The sequence below is a fragment of the Talpa occidentalis genome, unplaced genomic scaffold (genome assembly GCF_014898055.3).
Source record: "Talpa occidentalis isolate TD23 unplaced genomic scaffold, MPIMG_talOcc4v2.1 talOcc4.7, whole genome shotgun sequence".
Lineage (NCBI taxonomy): Eukaryota > Metazoa > Chordata > Mammalia > Eulipotyphla > Talpidae > Talpa > Talpa occidentalis.
The window spans coordinates 8,914,437-8,931,993 of NW_023605083.1; the positions used below are offsets into that span (position 1 = coordinate 8,914,437).

At 38.8% G+C, this 17,557-nt stretch overlaps 2 protein-coding genes across 3 annotated transcripts in view; both read right to left on the reverse strand.

Annotated features, from left to right (window-relative positions):
- RABGAP1 (RAB GTPase activating protein 1) overlaps positions 1-17,557 on the reverse strand; it is a 151,262-nt gene that overhangs the window by 54,240 nt on the left and 79,465 nt on the right. For both annotated transcript variants that reach the window (XM_054689760.1, XM_037494407.2), the window contains exon 13: positions 14,105-14,255. In XM_054689760.1, the coding sequence (XP_054545735.1) occupies positions 14,105-14,255 (151 nt within the window). The remainder of the gene's footprint in view (positions 1-14,104; positions 14,256-17,557) is intronic.
- GPR21 (G protein-coupled receptor 21) lies at positions 453-8,054 on the reverse strand. The gene is made up of 2 exons (XM_037494406.2): positions 5,575-8,054; positions 453-5,141 (listed from the first exon to the last, which is right to left on the reverse strand). Exon 2 carries the CDS (start codon positions 4,744-4,746, stop codon positions 3,697-3,699), a length of 1,050 nt encoding a protein of 349 aa, XP_037350303.1. The 5' UTR covers positions 4,747-5,141; positions 5,575-8,054; the 3' UTR covers positions 453-3,696.

A 17,557-nucleotide genomic window follows, 5' to 3' on the forward strand; every position in this document is an offset into this window, starting at 1 on the left:
TGAAACAGAGAAACTATGCAAAAATCAATACACTGAATGATTTATGAAGACTTTAAACAAGTCTCATAGTGACCATGATTCTCTATTCCTTTAAGCATCCGCAAATCTGTTCATATACAATGAATTCTGGTTTGCCAATAATTTATTTCACAATTTTTTAATAATACAAAAACACAGTGAAATTAAAATATTTCCTAAAAAGTTGTGCAGATTTTTCATTCAAACCTGAAAAGCTGAGGAACCTCTCCCAGAACCCACTCCACTATCTGGGAGCCTGTAACCCTGTTGCTTCATTTTCAAGTTTAAAAATGTGAACAATGCATTTATGGTACAAAAATTCAAGTTTTCCCAATCCTTAAAACACTGAAATTATTATTCAAGTAAAAAGGAAAAGCCATTATAAAAGGTTCAAAAAAGGATTAACTAGCAATAAAGCTTAAAGAAAACCCTTTCCAAATGGAATTTAGGTTAAGAGCCAATAGGCTCATCAAAATCAAAACACTCATTCTGGTGGGGGGGTTGTTCTTTCATTAAAGTGGAGGTACACTTGTCCTTTTATAATTGCTTTTCCACTCTAAGAGGAAAAAAAACATACCCTCACTGAAATCACTGTATAAAAACACACAAATAATTTACAAATATGATTAGTATACTCTTACTTTAAAATTCACTATTAAATAATTTCTTTTTTTTTAAGATTTATTTTTATTTATTCATGCATATAAGAACTGAGGTGTAGGCCAGAGGTGTGAGGGGTGAGAGGATTCACCAGAGACAAAGTGGGGAGCAGAACAGGCAGAGCTACTGAAATACACTGCTGAGGGGAGCAGCGGGTGAGATAGGTCTGCTGAGCCATGTGGGTGACCTTCCTGGCCGGGGATTGAACTCAGGCCACAGTGGTTGGCAATAGCTTGATAGCGCTGAGACTTAAAGCCCTGCGCCACCAGGGAGGCCCACTATTAAATAATTTCAACAAAACTTCTCAAAGGTTCTTCTTCCTCTGATTGTATGCCATATAAAGTTAAATGCACTGTCTTGCAAAAGCCCAAGGTAACTGATACTAAAAATATACTTTTTTTCCTCATTCTAGTCAGACTGGTATTTAAACCAAATATCAACAAATGTTGCATTAAATATGCCAGCATGAAAAGGTTGCTTAAACACAGCTCTCCAAATGGATCATATAGAAACATCTCCCCCATCTCTGAAGGTTAGAGAATTATTTCCAACATGCACCCACACTGGAAATAAAAATAAAAAAGCAGTGAACGTGAGAACAGAATTTGTACCTGGGAGAAACAGTTTATATACTCCAATGAAGCAAGATAAACTGGAAAGACAGTGATATTAAGGGAGGGGATGTTTTTCTCTAAAATGACTACATCTACTTAGTTTCTACTTTAGTTTTAGACTGAGACATAGAGATTCTTATATCATCTGAATCTAGCATTAGGACAAAAATCTATTAACAAAAGCACTTATTAAAAGTTGAATCTTTCCAGTCATTAAAAGACCAGCTTAACAGCCATTTCTAGAAAATTAAACTTATTTTCTATTTTCCATTGCTATTTCAGGAAAATATTAAAAGGGCTCAGCCCCTCTCCCAAAGTAAAATCCATGGATTTAACACCAGTTCCTTATAAAAAATGAAGTATTTAAGATTCCTCTGTCTGTTGAGCTAAAAATTCACAAGCGTACCATACAGATTTGAATAGGTTACACTCTTCAACATACACGATAATAAAGGAAATACTGTTTTTTAAGATGTATGCCACTTCAATAAAGGGGAAATGTGTACATCTATTTTTCAGAATCCAACAGAAAAGGCTTTCCACTTGAGAAAGCAATTCAACAGAGTCATTGCTAATGTAAGTTGCATTGCAATGAACTCTAAATTTTGAAGCAGCTTAGAATTAAATCTTCTAATACTAAATATAAGAGCAAACATGTTTTGGGAAAGAACGTAGAACCTGAGGTTGAAATGTTTATACAACGCGTACTTAAAAACAAATTTAAGTAGAAGACATCTGAGGTTTAAATGAAATCAGTATCTTAAAGCCTAAAATCTTAAGAATGCTGCCCTTTATTTTAAAATGGGGGAGGAGGTTTTCCAATATTATGATGTAAAACCGAAGCATAACTGCCTGTTTTATAAATATCCAAGTCCTTTCTGGGATTCAAAAATCGACCTGCTCGCGTCCTTTGGCCTCTCCCATCTCCCTGAACACCAGTGTCAAATTCAGATTACAACACCAAGCTGAAGGCAGAGATCAAGTCAGTCCCCTGAAGACATCCAAAACATTAAAACCAGTAGAATAGCAGAGGAAATACTCTCCTGCCTGGAGCTGCTGAGAAAGCTTCCTTCCTTTAGAAAAATAAATCTCTTGCCCTAAAGATAATTACTTTTAAGAACAAAACATCACGACTACACTCAAACACACAGTGTTATCAGTTCGTAATTCTATAGAATAACAATAATAAATTCCTATAGATTTTGCTAGACCTGTGGCTTAAAGAAAAAACAAACCACCACCAAACAATAAGGAAAGAACTGTATTCCACAAAATTCTTTTCCAGAAAGAGAAAAGTAATAAGAGATCAAATTATCAGATTTTCTCCCTTCCTCATGCCAGTCTGAATCCCTTAACAATAACTAATGTTTTTAAAAATTATTAGCTACTTTATTACTTGATTCTGTAAAACACAAAAAGAACATCTCAATTAGCCCCCTGCTTTTTAAAAATTTAACTAAAGGTATGGTATATTTTCTGACTTAGTTCCTTAGAACACCTTTCTCCCTGATATTCTAATATTTCAAAAGTCTTTGGATAAAAAGAACAGGAAAGACTAATGACATACTTTTACATAATTTCATCACTATAAAAATGGCAGCCAATATTATGATTATTTTAAGCTTATTAAAACACATTTTGCTGTAAAAGAGAAATCTAGTTCAAATACTCTAAATATACACATACAAAGGCAAAATTACTGCAACACAAGCACTTCTTATGTACACATTTCTTTAGATCTCTGTGAAGCATAGCACAAAAAGTAGCCCAGTTTTTCATAGTTTTGCTGCACTTTTGCTTCATTGCAAAGTTTTAAAATTAATGTTTAAGTGTTCACATTATTCACTGTAGAGAATTCTCTCAAGAGAATAAGACATAAAACATTTGGCTTTCTAAATGACAGTGTTAAAACTTTCAGTGTAGTTAACTTTGGCACACACACGATTTTATAACCCTGTTAATTCACTGCATATTTGAATATTTCCTGTTAAATCAATTGCACATGAAGCCCAAACAGCTGGAAAGAACCCAGAAAAATGTCAAGAAAACTATGACTTTTAAAAACGCTGACGGTCTTCACACCCAGGTTCTGTCATGCCAGCTGGAGAGAGGTGTTAGATATGGCTTTATTCATTTTAAATGTGAGAACTGTAGTCATTTCCATGACATTACAAAAATTTGAACCAAGAGCAATTTATCTTCATGGTCCTGATACTTCTGACTTAAAAGCACTTTTCAGAAAATCATTTCTGCAAACTTAGAAGACATTTTGGATGGATCATTTGTTTGCTATTGCTTGCATTCAAATTATTTTGTCCCAGATTTCCTACTGACCTGGGAATACAAAGAGATAAGAAGACACATTGGATCACATGACAGACAGTGACCCAATATCTGAACCCCTTCAGATGTGGCATCCGTTAAGGTTGCCTTTGCTCCTAACTGTGTAAGGATCTTTGCCTATGGTCTCACTTGCACAGGAAGTACACATGGCCCCTGAGAGGTGTTTCAGTCCCCTTTGGAAGACACTGTTGGAGAGACTATAAATGACACAGTTGCAGAAACTGTTACTAATAGCAAGCCAGGTGGTCAAGAAGGATGCAAAGCGGTTGCTGTGGCCAGTGGAGCTCTCCAATAAGAAATAGATGATGTACGGCAACCAGAGGATGTAAAATACACTAGTAATTCGGAACAGGACCATGGCATAACGCTTATCGGGACAGGCCTGCACCTCCCCAGTCTCCCCACTCTGGCTGCCGAAGCGGGCTTGCCTTTCGCTGATTTCCTTTGTATGTTGTTGGCAGATGCGGAAGATGTTGAAATAGGTGAAGCACACAATAAGGGCGGCCGGGGCATACAACATCATCACGATGAACAGGGTGAAGTAGGGGTTGGTGTGCCAGGACTCAGCACACCACTGAAACACATCTCCATGATATCCAGGCTTGCCCCAGTAGAAAAAGGAAGGTAGGAAGACCAGGGTGGAGTATAGCCAAATCAGGAAAATACACAGGCGCAGTCTCCAGGGTGTGACCAGAGTGTTATAGGTTAAAGGTTTAGTGACGGCGATGTATCTATCGATGCTGATACAGGCCAGAGAGGCCATGGAGACACTCTTCAGAACTGATACTACAAAGCCAAAAGCCTGACAAGTCAAAGACTCCTCTACTGGAAGTGGGTAGTGGAGGAGTGACAAAGAAGGGACCAGGCAGCTGACCCCCACCAAGAGGTCAGCATAGGCCATAGTCTGGATAAAATAACTTGTAGTGTGGTGATTTAACAAAGGTGCACAGTGGAACACAAAAATCACAATGATGTTGCCAGAAATGATCAATACAGTTAGAAAAACAATAATCAACACTTCCAAAAGGCAAAAATTGACAGTTTCCAAATAGTCAAATGCCAAGAGGCAAAAAGGGTGGCTGCTCTGATTACCATCCAAGGTGGAGTTCATCTTGAGCTCAGGAGTGATCTCTCACTTCATGCTGCCGCTTGGCTGCTACCAACAGTTCAAAGGAGCAGCGGCTGTCATTGCGGTCAGCTTTGTGTGTGTGTGGTAATGCCAGAGAAGCCTTAGTCCCCAAGCTCCTGAAGCTGCTGCTCTGGTGCATTGCCTGTAGTGCAATTCCCCTTTAAATCCTCCTTGGAATAGGGAGAGCCAGCAGCAGTTGTCTGGCCAGTCCCAGATGAGGCCACAGTACCAGGTTTACCATACACATAGCACCAGGGGGTTAAGGCAAACTCTGGGTACAATGTCTTCAGGCCAATGAGGATAAGGATTAGGGGCAGAAGAGAAGGGAGGAAGATTAGGAGCTTCAGCAGGAGTTGTAATGAGTCTCCTCTGAACAGCTGATAGAAGAAAAGGAGAGAGCATTTTACATTTTGCATCCAATGCCCTAATCAAAGACCCTGGCTAGCTCAGGCTGGTACCACCCCTCCTACTCCATCCCATTGCACCCAACAGAACTATTCATAGCTACCCCCAGGAGCACCCCACACACTGGTCCTTACTCTACAGAGGCACCCGCCACAACATCAAGCTTTCACAATAAACATAAAACAAAATCAATCGCAATCAGCTCAGTCTATTCCCGCTCCCTTTCATTTGAGCCTTTTGGGGGAGAAAAAGAATCTGCTGTTGCATTTCTGAAAACATTTGACTATAATTACTACTACTAACAAAATTAACTGAGATAACTTATTTTCTGATTCTAATTTAATATTTTGCCTCTTTGAAAACATTACAACAGAATTTATCTGTCTAGCCCAATTTCAATGTTACCTGTAATTCTGCATGCTGCAATCCAAACAAAAGCCACAAAACATCCTCAACAGAAAGCCTTGCAAAGCAGGAATGTGCCTCAGCCCCGTTTACTGCAGAACTGAGACACAGAGGGAGGGGATAAAGGAGTAGGAGGGGAAATAGGGAAAAGAGGGGGCTTGGAAAAAGGAAGAAAGGGAGGAGGGGAAAGAAACGCCAGTGCACGCACACACTCTGGCATCTTCAGCAGCTCATTAGAATGCAGCGCCAGAGAAGTGCTCCCTGATTTCCAGACTGCACGGTGGGGGAATAACTTAATATGCCTGCAGTATAGCATCTAAAAGTTGTTCCTCTCGTCTGTCTGGAATCCCCCTTTTAGTAGAGGAGCAGAAATGAGACAGGATAAAGGGTAGTAACCAGGACAGAATGCCAGCCTGAAACACGCTGCGAGAAGGGTAATGGTGAAAAACTCCCATTTTCTTGTAGCATTTTCTAAGGAACAAAGAGCAATGTCAAAGAGTAAAAGTAAATTAACAGTGCAAGGCATCTGGGGTATCATAATTCAGCTGCAAGAGAAGTTCTAGCTGTAAGACTAAATATTCAGCATTATTTTCTCTTATGATTCCCCAGATACTGGCCAGTATCGAAGAAATGACCAAAATGACAAGCAAACTGAGAGAGCCCCTTTTCAAGAGAAAAATAAAGAAAATCCCATACTTTCTGTATATGGCAGAAATAGCACACAGAGCTAAGAGGAATTTCATTGTTCCCATACTTGACACCATCCTATAGTTCTGAGATGCCATTTCTTGTTTCTAGTTTCTGAGAAGCAGCACACAATTATACAAACAAAAGATGAAAAGTAAATGTACCCACTTCCACCCAAGTTGGAAAATTACAGGAAGTTTCATATACAAATTCACCTTTGTGTCTCAGAACACACAGCCTTGTCTTTGCCTACTTAAGACAATGCAAACTGGGATTATTTGGGGCTCTTTTGATAATGTCATAAATTATGACAATTTTTGGATAATTAGAAAGTGTGTATTCTTTCGTCCTAAGGTGTCTTAGGATTCTCAATTCGTTCTGAAAAAAGTTCCACATATCCAGCAGAGTACAAGAAAAATAAACAAATGTTGGCCTTTGTAAGTATTCTGGGAGTTCTGCACACCTGGGGGAAGGAGACATGTGACATGATCCAACTTTCTTTCTCTTTTTTTTTGTTTCATACAAATGCTTTCTCATTGTAAGCAATAATCAGAATTCAATTAATTACCTTTTAAGATATGAAGCATTGTGCTTAATACACAAAGGCAAACAGCAATTTTAATGATTAAGCTGATTGTGGTTTCCAGTTTTTATAATTCAGGAAACCTTCAGAGCCCCTGGGGCTATCTGACTTCAGAAACTCGCTACAGGGGATGTGACTTTATAGATATGGGACATGGGGACTCAAAATTACTTTCACAACCAACAATTAGACGGAAGCTTTTCTTTGTTAGGGTTGCTAAAACAAAAACCACATAGTTAAAATGATTTATAAAACAAGAGATTTCTTCTCAGAGTTCTGGAGTCATCTTTCACTATATCCTCACATGGTGGGAAGGACTTTTTTTATAAGTCCACTAACCTCATTCATAAAGGTGACACCCTCTCTTGACTTAATCAATGCCCTACCTACAGATGCCTTCACATTGGGTGGTTACGATTTTAATTTTAATTTTGTAGGGACACAAACATTCAGTCTATAGCAGAAACTGCTCACAACCTACATTCTTGTGGAATTAAATAGCAAGAGGTCTCAGTTGTTAAACAGTAGAATCATCAGGGGGAGGGGCAGAACTTAAACACATTACTTAATTTTCAGAATGTTAAAGCCATTTACTTCAGCAACTTCATTTCTCATTTCAGAAGAGGAAAAGAATGATCACCGATGCAGAGCCTCATTTAAGTTCACATCAGAGAGCGGCAGAGCTAAAACCTGTATATAGATTTCCTAACTTCATGGTCAGTGCTTTTTGCTAAACTGACACCTTTCTTGGTTTGGTATCCACAGGCGGGTGATTAAATACTGAATTCCTGACTGTTACCAAATTTATCTGAGAAAGATTTTTAATTAAAAGTCTGCTTAGGGCCTCCCTGGTGGTGCAAGGGGTTAAGTCTCAGCACTATGAAGCTATCCACAGCCTCTGTGTCATGAGTTCCATCCCCAGCCAGGGAGCTACCCACATGGCGCAACAGACCTCTCCAGTCTCACCCGCTGCTCCCCTCAGCATTGTATTTCAATCCATCTGTCTGTTCTCCTCCCTACTGGGTCTCTGGTGGATCCTCTCACCCCCTGCACCTCTAACCTACAGTTCTTGTATGCATAAATAAAAAAAATAAATCTTTAAAAAAATCTGCCTAATGTTGAAATTATTAGATATTTAATTATTTTTTCCAGATCAGAGAAACATTAGAATATGTTGCTATTTCATTATTTTCTCATTAAAGCTTCTGTTGTGCAACAGTTTTGATGTAAAATTTTGCTGCTAAGCAGTGAATAAAAGGAACAGAGTTATTGACATAAAAAGTGAAAAGTAACCCAAAAAAAAGGGCCAAAGAATGATTCTGAAAGCTGAGACCAGAAAGTACCTACTGTTCCCCTCATTCTCTAATTTTTCTGACTTATCAGACCCATACAGCTGTAAGCCTTATAACTAGGAGTAAGAGACACTAGGAGAGTCCCTGTGGATTACTCAATTAACTTCTCTCCCTGTGCCTGTCTCACAATTTCCATCTAGAGACCATGTTTGAGAAGCTCTTGGTCAAAGACCAGAAATGGCGAAAAAAAGAATCTGGGAATGCTTGGTTATAGAAACTCATTCCATGAAGCCAAGGGTAGTTCACTCCAAGATGTCTATCACATGTTATTATCTTACATATATACTCTAACAACAGCTTAGAGAAAATCATATTCACTGAGTATTGAAAAAGCTCTTAATAAAAGTCAGCCAGATATTCCTAATAAAAACTCAAAGTGAGAGGAAAAAAAAAATCACTGAAATAAAAATTATTTATTAAAAAAAGCACACTTTCAAAAAAGAATGAAAAACTAAAACCATTTTAGTTACAAATCAAGAACTAGATAGGAAAGCTAGTTATCACCATCATCACTTAACACCATCTTGATGCTGCCAACAAATGTAAGAACAAACCCAAGAAAAATTAGTAGCCTGGAAAAAAGAAATAAAAATTTCTCCTGCTAATTTCACTGTACACCTGAAATTTCTATAATATGCTAGCATAAAATTAAGGGATAATTCAAAATATCAAATGGTAGATGGATAATTTAAAAAAAAATCTGTCTTTTCTTTACTGTAGCAATTAGCATTTAAATAATGGAAATCAGAAAACAATAGGCAATTTGCAGGCAAAAATAACAACTTTTAGAATAAACTGAACACAAGACATATATGAAGGTAACTCAAAAGTCATAAAATAAGAGGGGCCTCCCTGGTGGCCTAGGGGTTAGTAAGTCTCAGCATTATCACCATGTGGCCTGAGTTAGCCAGGGAGCTAACTCACATAGGGCACAGCAGACCTCTGCTGTCTCGCCCACTCTCCCCTTAGCAGTATATTTCAGTAAATCTGCCCATTTTGCTCCCCACTCTGTTTCTGGTGAATCCTCTTACTCCAAGTACCTCTGAGCTACCCCCCAGTTCTCTCCACCCTCTCTCTCTCTCTCTCTCTCTCTCTCTCTCTCTCTCTCTCTCTCACACACACACACACACACACACACACACACACACAGTATTCCTAGCTATGAATATATAACAATGTAGCTTATACCCTAATTATTATGCAAATAAATTAAATACCATTAAAATTAGAATGCTTATAGAACTTAAAGAACTATTAAAAAAGATTGGAGAAAATGATTTTAAGGTATGTATGGAAGATTAAATACTCAAGGATAAGAAAATCATGAAAGAGGGAACTGAAAAAAGCCTTGCTTCACCAGCTATCAGAACATAACTAACAGATTAATAAACAAAACAATCTAGAAATTAACCCCAGTATACATGAGAATAGGAGAAATAACAAAGATGGTAGTTCTATTTAGTAAGAAATTAGGAGTAGCACAACTGCTTATCCATCTGGGAGAAAGTAAAATTGAACTGCCGTCTCATGACATGTACAAAAATAAATTCCAGATGGATTAAAGACATAAAATATAACACATATAATAAAAATGTTGCAAGAAAATCTGGGAGACCACATTTACAAAATTTAGAGGTTGGAGAGACTTTTATACAATTTTCTACATAAAAACTGAGAACACTTTGTATGCCATGAAACTATAAAGTCAATAAAATTCACATTTTAGAAAGACATTTATAAATAAGATAAAAAGGACTAATATACATGATCTAGAGAGAGTGCCCTAAAAACTGACATGTTAGAAAGACTTATAGAAAAACACGAACGGTATGTGAAGAGGTAATTCACAGGAGGACACCAGACAGGAACTGCGCACTGAGGATACGGTTGCACTCCAGGCACGGACAGCAACATTAACAGTGTGTTTAGTGCTGTCTGGGATATAAGTCAACAGGTACTTTGCCACACTGCCAGCGGAAATGTGAACTGTTACAGCCTTTTGAAGAAGAAAAGTGGATGTGACCAAATTAAAATTGAAAATTAAATAATCAGTTTAAGAAAGAAATTACTCTTTGATCCAGCAATCACACTGAAGACAGATTCTATGCCACCGAAGTACGAGATTTAAAACATGTGTAAGGATGTTTAGTCAAACACTAGAGGTTAAAAATCAGAAACAGGGCCTCCCCGGTGGGTTGCGAAGCTGCCCGCGGCCTCTGTGGCGCCGGTTCGATCCCCGGCAGCTCCCCGGCCACCGGAGGAGGGTCCCACATGGCGCTCAGACCTCTCCTGCCGCCCACTGCTCCCCTCAGCAGTGTACTTCAGTCCTTCTGCCTGCTCTGCTCCCTGCTCTGGCTCTGGTGAATTCTCTCACCCTCCCGCGCTTCTGACTGGACCCAGTGCATGTATAAAAACAAAAACAAACAGACAGACAAACAAATAAATAAATAAAAAAATAAAATAAAAAAATAAAATAAAATAAAAATCAGAAACAAAGTAAATGCCCACCTACAGAATAATGGCTGAGGAAGAAATCACCCTTGAAAACAAAAATATATAACTACACTTACGTGTTTACAGGAATTACATGAGCGCATGTCTATATAAAGAAATTTTTATTTAAGTTCAAGGACAGGCAGGTTGGAAGTAGGTAGTGGAACAGATAGGAAAACAGAAGGAAGAAAAAGAACAGAACAGTTTTGGAGTCAGTTTTATAAATCCTGCTTCTATAATTACTGGCTGAGTGATTAGAATCAAATTACTAAGCTTCACTGAACCTGCTTCTTCATTTATATAATGGAAATAATAATTACCACTTCTCAAGGATTTTCTTAGAATGAGGTAATAGAAATAAAGTGCTTGGTATAGCATTTGACCCATATTATATGTGCTTTAAAAATGCAATTATTATGTTGTATTTTTTCCCTCTAGATACAAAAAATTTTCACTTAAAAAAAGAACAGGGAGAAAAATGCCTTTGAACTCCATCGCTTATAGAAATAAACAATACCATAAAAACAATGTATTTTATATTACTGAAAGGTTGTCCCTAAATTATAAAAAGACACATGGAAAAATTCCTCCAGTATAACCTTTACAAGACAGGCTTGACAAAGCAAGACAATGACATAAGCAGCCATCATTTAATTTTTTGACCTTTATACTATAAGTCAATTCATTCTTTCCTGTTTTAAATTCAGACTTTGGGGCCTCCCTGGTGGCGCAAGGGATAAGACGCAACCTATGAATCAATCTGCAGCCACTGCAGCATGAGTTCGATTCCCGGCCAGGGAGATATGCACATGGCGCAGCAGACCTCTCCTGACTCACCCACTGCTCCCCTCAGCAGTGTACTTTAGTCAATCTGCCTGTTCTGTTTCCCACTCTGTCTCTGGTAAATCCTCTCACCCCCCCACACCTCTGGCCTGTACCGTAGTTTTTGTATGCATAAATAAATCTTTTAAAAAAATAAATTTAGGGGCCTCCCCGGTGGCGCAGCGGTTGAGCACTGGGATGCAAAGCTGCCCGCAGCCTCTGCAGCGCCAGTTTGATCCCTGACCACCAGGCGAGGGTCCCACATGGCGCGCAGACCTCTCCTGCCGCCCGCTGCTCCCCTCTGCAGTGTCTGCCTGCTCTGCTCTCCACTCTGGCTCTGGTGAATTCTCTCACCCTCCCGCACTTCTGACTATACCTAGTGCTTGTATAAATAAATAAATAAATCTAAAAAAAAAACTTAAAAATAAATTTAGTCTTTGAAGACGCTAAGCAAAAAATAAAACAACAAAAAAATAAAACCTCTAAGGCTCTAAGGCAAATATTACATGTGAAATTTCAGAACATCAAGCATGTATCTGGCAAAGAACTCATGTCCAGAATAAATAACTTCTAGATATCTATAGATATAAATGTTATTGTCCACATATGTATAATAATGTATATAAATCCTGCTGTCTGTTCAGGTTGCAGTTAAAAATCCCACAGATGACATGGCTTATGAACGACAGGAATTTACTGCTCATGATTCGGAGATGGGTCGGGGTCCCTTCTAGGACAGAGGCTGCCTCTGTATCCTCCCATGGTGGGAAGGGGCAAAGGAGCTCTCTGGAGCCCTTTTATAAGGGCACTAATCCTTATCTGTTCTTATGACCTATTCACTTTCCAAAGACCCCACTCACTGCCTAATAGCATCACCTTAGAGGTAAGGTTTCAGAATATGAATTCTGAAGGTCACAAACATTCATACCTTAGCACTTGCTAAGCAACTCATAGGGAGCTTTATGCAAAAAGCTGAAATCGAAAAAAGGAAACATCTTTTCAGATTCTAGTCATCTGTACAATAAATGTGAAATACATAACATATAACAAAACAACTGATCTTTTTATACACTATATAACTAAGATGTTCCTATTTGAAAAATAGATGTCACAACTTCCATGAAACCATAAAAATAAAACTCATGTCTTTAAATTACCTGTATGACAAGCCAGACCAATTATCCCTAAGAAATCATTTTTAACCAAACATTTCAAAGGACTTTAAAAGAGGAACTAGAAAGTTAGAGTAAAAACTAAGAATTATATATCCACAATATGAACTGCCAACCAAAGGAAAAAAATCAACTAGGTGTGCCTTTGCCAGCTGTACATGTCACACATCTTCTTTCTTACACAGCTTCAGTCACACTACAGGACAACGCTCCTCCACCTTTCCATGCCCCAGGGAACTCTTTTCTTCAATCTGTCTTAAAAGTTTTATTCTTGGGGCCTGCCTGGTGAGCAGGGGTTAATGTCTCAGCGCTATCAAGCTATCGACAGCCACAGCTGCATGAGTTCAACCCCAGCCAGGGAGGTGACCCACATGGCATAGCAGACCTCTCCAGTCTCACCTGCTGCTCCCCTCAGCAGTATATTTCTGTCGTCTGCCTGTTCTGCTCCCTATTTGGTCTCTGGTGAATCCTCTCACCCCCGACACCTCTGGTCTACACCTCAGTTGTTGTATGCATAAATAAAAATAAAACTTTAAAAGTAAAACCACAAAAAAGTTATATTCCTGGTACAGACTCTCCTGCTCTCCCAGGCTGAATCAATCTCTCTTTTAGATGGTTCCCACTATGCTTTGCCAGATTATCACAAGGCAGTTCTAATTTACGCCAGCTAATTGCTTTGTATTTGACCTCCTAGCTCATTTGATTGAGGGCTCTGAACAATCCACTAACCAAGTTTGAGATTTACATATCATTGGAGAAACTGCTTCCTAAAGAAAAACACTTCAAGAATTCAAGAAAACAAAATCAAGAATTCAAACCAAAAACACGGATACAAAGGCACAAACTATCGTCTAACCTTGCAAAATCTTAAAATCCAATTTGTGCTTGTATACATAAAAGTTTTTGTTGTTTTGCTTGAAAAACCTAGCAGAATACTTGAACTTGAGGAGATACTAATAAAAAAATGAGAATTCCTCATTTTAGGGGAATGAACTTAAAGGAAATATGGTTTTAGATAAAAGAACCTGTTCTTCCAATTGCAGAAACTAGAACTAGGCATTACCTACACAGAACAAATTTATGAGACATGTGTAAAGTTATGAACAACAAAAAAAAAAGTTTGCTTACTGCACAGCACAATTGATCTAACTAATCATGTGATTAAGGTCGAAAGGAACTTTGACACGCAAGGGGCCAGGAATACCCTCTGCCCCAGCGGCGTGGCCAGGCTGGGGAGAAAACCTGTACCTTCTCCTTTGTGCCAACATTAGAAAGGACTCTGGGCTTGAAGCCTCATAGCTGTATTCTTATATTAGATAAGAGAATTATAAGAATTTCTTGGAAATCAAATAGGCACAGTGATCTTTTCAAAACAAATTTCTAAAAGGATTAACGTTGAAGTACGGTGGTCATCCCCTTACCTTGGTGATGAGGATTCGGTATTTTTCTACCAGGTGGTCGTTGTTGTGACAACCTGCTAGCAGCTGCCAGACTTCTCCTCGAAGTGCTTCGGGAACACCACTCCTCACCAAGGGTGACAACTGCTTTGGCCTCACACTCAAGTTGAGATGCCTGGGGAAAAAAAAGCCAAAATTTTCAAGTGGTGAAAGAAAGATTCCCGAAGTGTATTATTTTTGTAAAAACCAAACTTAATTGATACACAATGACTTCATAAAGGTAATGTGCTAATAAACAAAATAATAATAATGATGAAGTGCTCTCAAATTAGATGTGGCCAAGATAACTAAAAGACTAGGTGGAGGGGGCCTCAGTGGTGGTGCAGGCAGTTGAGCGCAGCGCTGTGAAGCTGTCCATAGCCTCTGCAGTGCAGATTTGAGCCCGGCCAGCCAGGGAGATACCCACATGGCGCAGCAGACCTTTCCTGTCATGCCTGCTGCTCCCCTCAGCAGTGTATTTCAGTCAGTCTGCCTGTTCTGTTCCCGGCTCTGTCTCTGGTGAATCCCCTTACCCTCCCGCACATCTGCCTGTAGCCTGGTTCTTGAATAAATAAATCTTTGGGGAAAAAAAAGGCAATCTTTTTTTAAAAAAAAAAAGTTAGGTGGAGGAAAGAATAAAGTCTACCTAGATTTTACAGTCAGACTGCTTCCTAAGTATCTTTCAATTATTGCCTTTCAAAACAAAAAACAAAAAGCAAAACTGGAAATCCTAGCTTGATAGTTGTGGTTCATGTAAGAGAGAAAAGAAAATTCCAATCAGTGGACACACAGCCAAAGATATGGGGTGGGGCCCTGCATTAAAACTGAAGGGTGTATTTTTATGTTCTGAATTAAAATAAATATTTGAAGTGATACCAGTAGTTTTTATGATACTTTGAAACTTTTTGAATGACTGTGGAGGATAAAGTTTCTATCGTGCAAAACCTCTTTCTAGAAATCAACTTTTACTGAAATACAACTATTTTTATTTGTTTATATATTGTCTATGACTGCTTTCACATGACAATATAAGTGCTAAATAATTACTAACGAGACTATTGGTTTACAAAGTCTAAAATATTTACATTTGGCCCTTTGCAGAAAAAATTTGATAATCTTAGCTTAATTTTTATTGGTAAAGTTATTTTCAGAGTAATTTTACGTCACGGATAATATTAACTTTATCCAACTCGGCAAACTTTATAGTGATATTAGCTCTCTTACCCACTGAACTGCACTAAGATGAATGTGGAAAGTTAAGACTTCAAAGGAACTATTACTAGCTACTAATGCTGAGACCCGATGCAGAGCTAAACAAGTCAGCTCTGGGAGCCGGCCCTGATGGTGCTAAAAATTCTGCACCTGTCATTTACTAACTAGAATCGCTGACAATCTCTCTGAGCCAACTTCCTCGTCTATAAAAATTGAAACTTAGGCCTCCCTGGTGGTGCAGCGGGTTGAGCGCCACACTGTGAAGCTGTCCGCAGCCTCTGCAATGAGGGTTCAATCCCGGCCGCAGGCAAGAATCCCACATGATGCGGCAGACTTCTCCTGTCTCGCCTGCTGCTCCCCTCAACAGTGCTTTCATTCCGTCTGCCTGTTCTGCTCCCCGCTGTCTCTGGTGAATCCTCTCACCCTCCCACGCCTCTAGCCTGTACCCCAGCTCTTGTATAAAAATAAAATAAAAAAAAATAAATCTTAAAAAAATAAAATAAAAATTGAAACTAGTTCTGAAGATTGTTAGAGCTGAAATAGAACATATAACTTAGCACAGTACTAGTCCTATAATAAATTCATTAATTCTATAGCTATTGCTACTGCAACATCCATTATTTTTAACTACAATAATCCTGAATGTTTTAAAGGCTTGTGTTTTCTAAATGGAGAAATAAATGCAAAGGAGTTAAGTGACTTGCCCCAAACCATACAAGCTTGGAAGCAGGACAAGTAGGAATTGAAGTCATCTTCACTAGGCTCTTAAATTTCCTGATAGCATGATGCTTCCTATCTAAGCAAGATATAAATAATGATGAAAAACAAAGACATACTGAAACAAGCAAAATCAATTTTAAATACCCTGAAGACAGCTGAAACAGATGGAAACTCAGTTAACATAGCTGAGGGAATAGAAGAGAAGACACCACTTAATTAAATGGGTTAAATGAACAAAGGTTAACAAAACAAATTCTAAGCAATTGTATAAAATGCCAATGAGTTCCTCTAATAAAATCTAATTCTAGAGTCTAAGTGCTGTATCTGGATGATTTTAAATATAATATTATATAACCAAGTCAAGACTCAATTACATTTCTATTTTAGAGCAGAAACCTTTTTCTACAGATGAAACCCAGCCAGCAGCAGTCCAAACACTCTAAGCTCACTGCACTGAAATTTAACTGTGACAAGAGCATCAGCAGGCTTGTCTCCTGACTGCTAAAGGAATATCAGAAATAGATGAAAACTCTTCCCCTGTTTTTTTTTCTTTCAGCATTTTTTTTTTCCCATATTAAAACCACTGTGGAAGGACAAACCATGCTTTGGTTTGCATTTTCCTCCTGTACATATTTGACATTTCCCAATGTGAAGAGCATTTCACCAAAAATGAAAAGCATTGTGAGAGTACAATCAGCAGATGATGCCCATTTGTAGTCCTATCCCTTAAGGGCATTAACTGTTCTTAAGTGCCAACATAGACTTTACTAAGAATAGAGTGAAAGGCCTCAACAGTTAAAATTTCTGAGAAAAATCAACCCCCAAAGTAATAGGCCCATGGGGAGCTTATATGACAACCTCATACCCACAAAGTTAGAAATAAAGAAGAGCTCAGATCGTTTTCAAGCTTAGCCTTTTCCAGCATCCTACAAAGGGAAAGAAAAAACTACATGTCTCATCACTTGATTTTCCAGAGTGCCTCTGGGTCCATTAACAATTACCTGAAGGTAGCGGACTTCTTTTAGACACTCTGGCATACTGCTCCTTAATATTGTTTTCAAGCTGTCTCTTAAGCTAATAAGAAATTCCTGAATCTGGGCCTCCCCGGTGGCACAGCGGTTGAGCACTGTGTTGCGAAGCTGCCCGCAGCCTCTGCGGCACCGGTTCGATCCCCGGCTGCTCCCTGGCCACCGGAGGAGGGTCCCACATGGCGCGCAGACCTCTCCTGCCGCCCGCTGCTCCCCTCAGCAGTGTACTTCGGTCCTTCTGCCTGCTCTGCTCCCCGCTCTGGCTCTGGTGAATTCTCTCACCCTCCCACGCTTCTGACTGTACCCAGTGCATGTATAAACAAAACAAACAAACAAATAAATAAATAAAACATGCCTCTATTAAAAAAAAAAAAAAAGAAAGAAATTCCTGAATCTTACAAGTGTTAGCAGGAAAAGTAATTTATAGAGTAGTTAACATATATCTTCCTCATAACACTCTGCTGTCACTCTAGGTACC

Excerpts from the sequence above, each read along its gene's own strand:
- GPR21 (XM_037494406.2), bottom strand. The coding sequence starts at position 4,746 with ATGAACTCCACCTTGGATGGTAATCAGAGCAGCCACCCTTTTTGCCTC.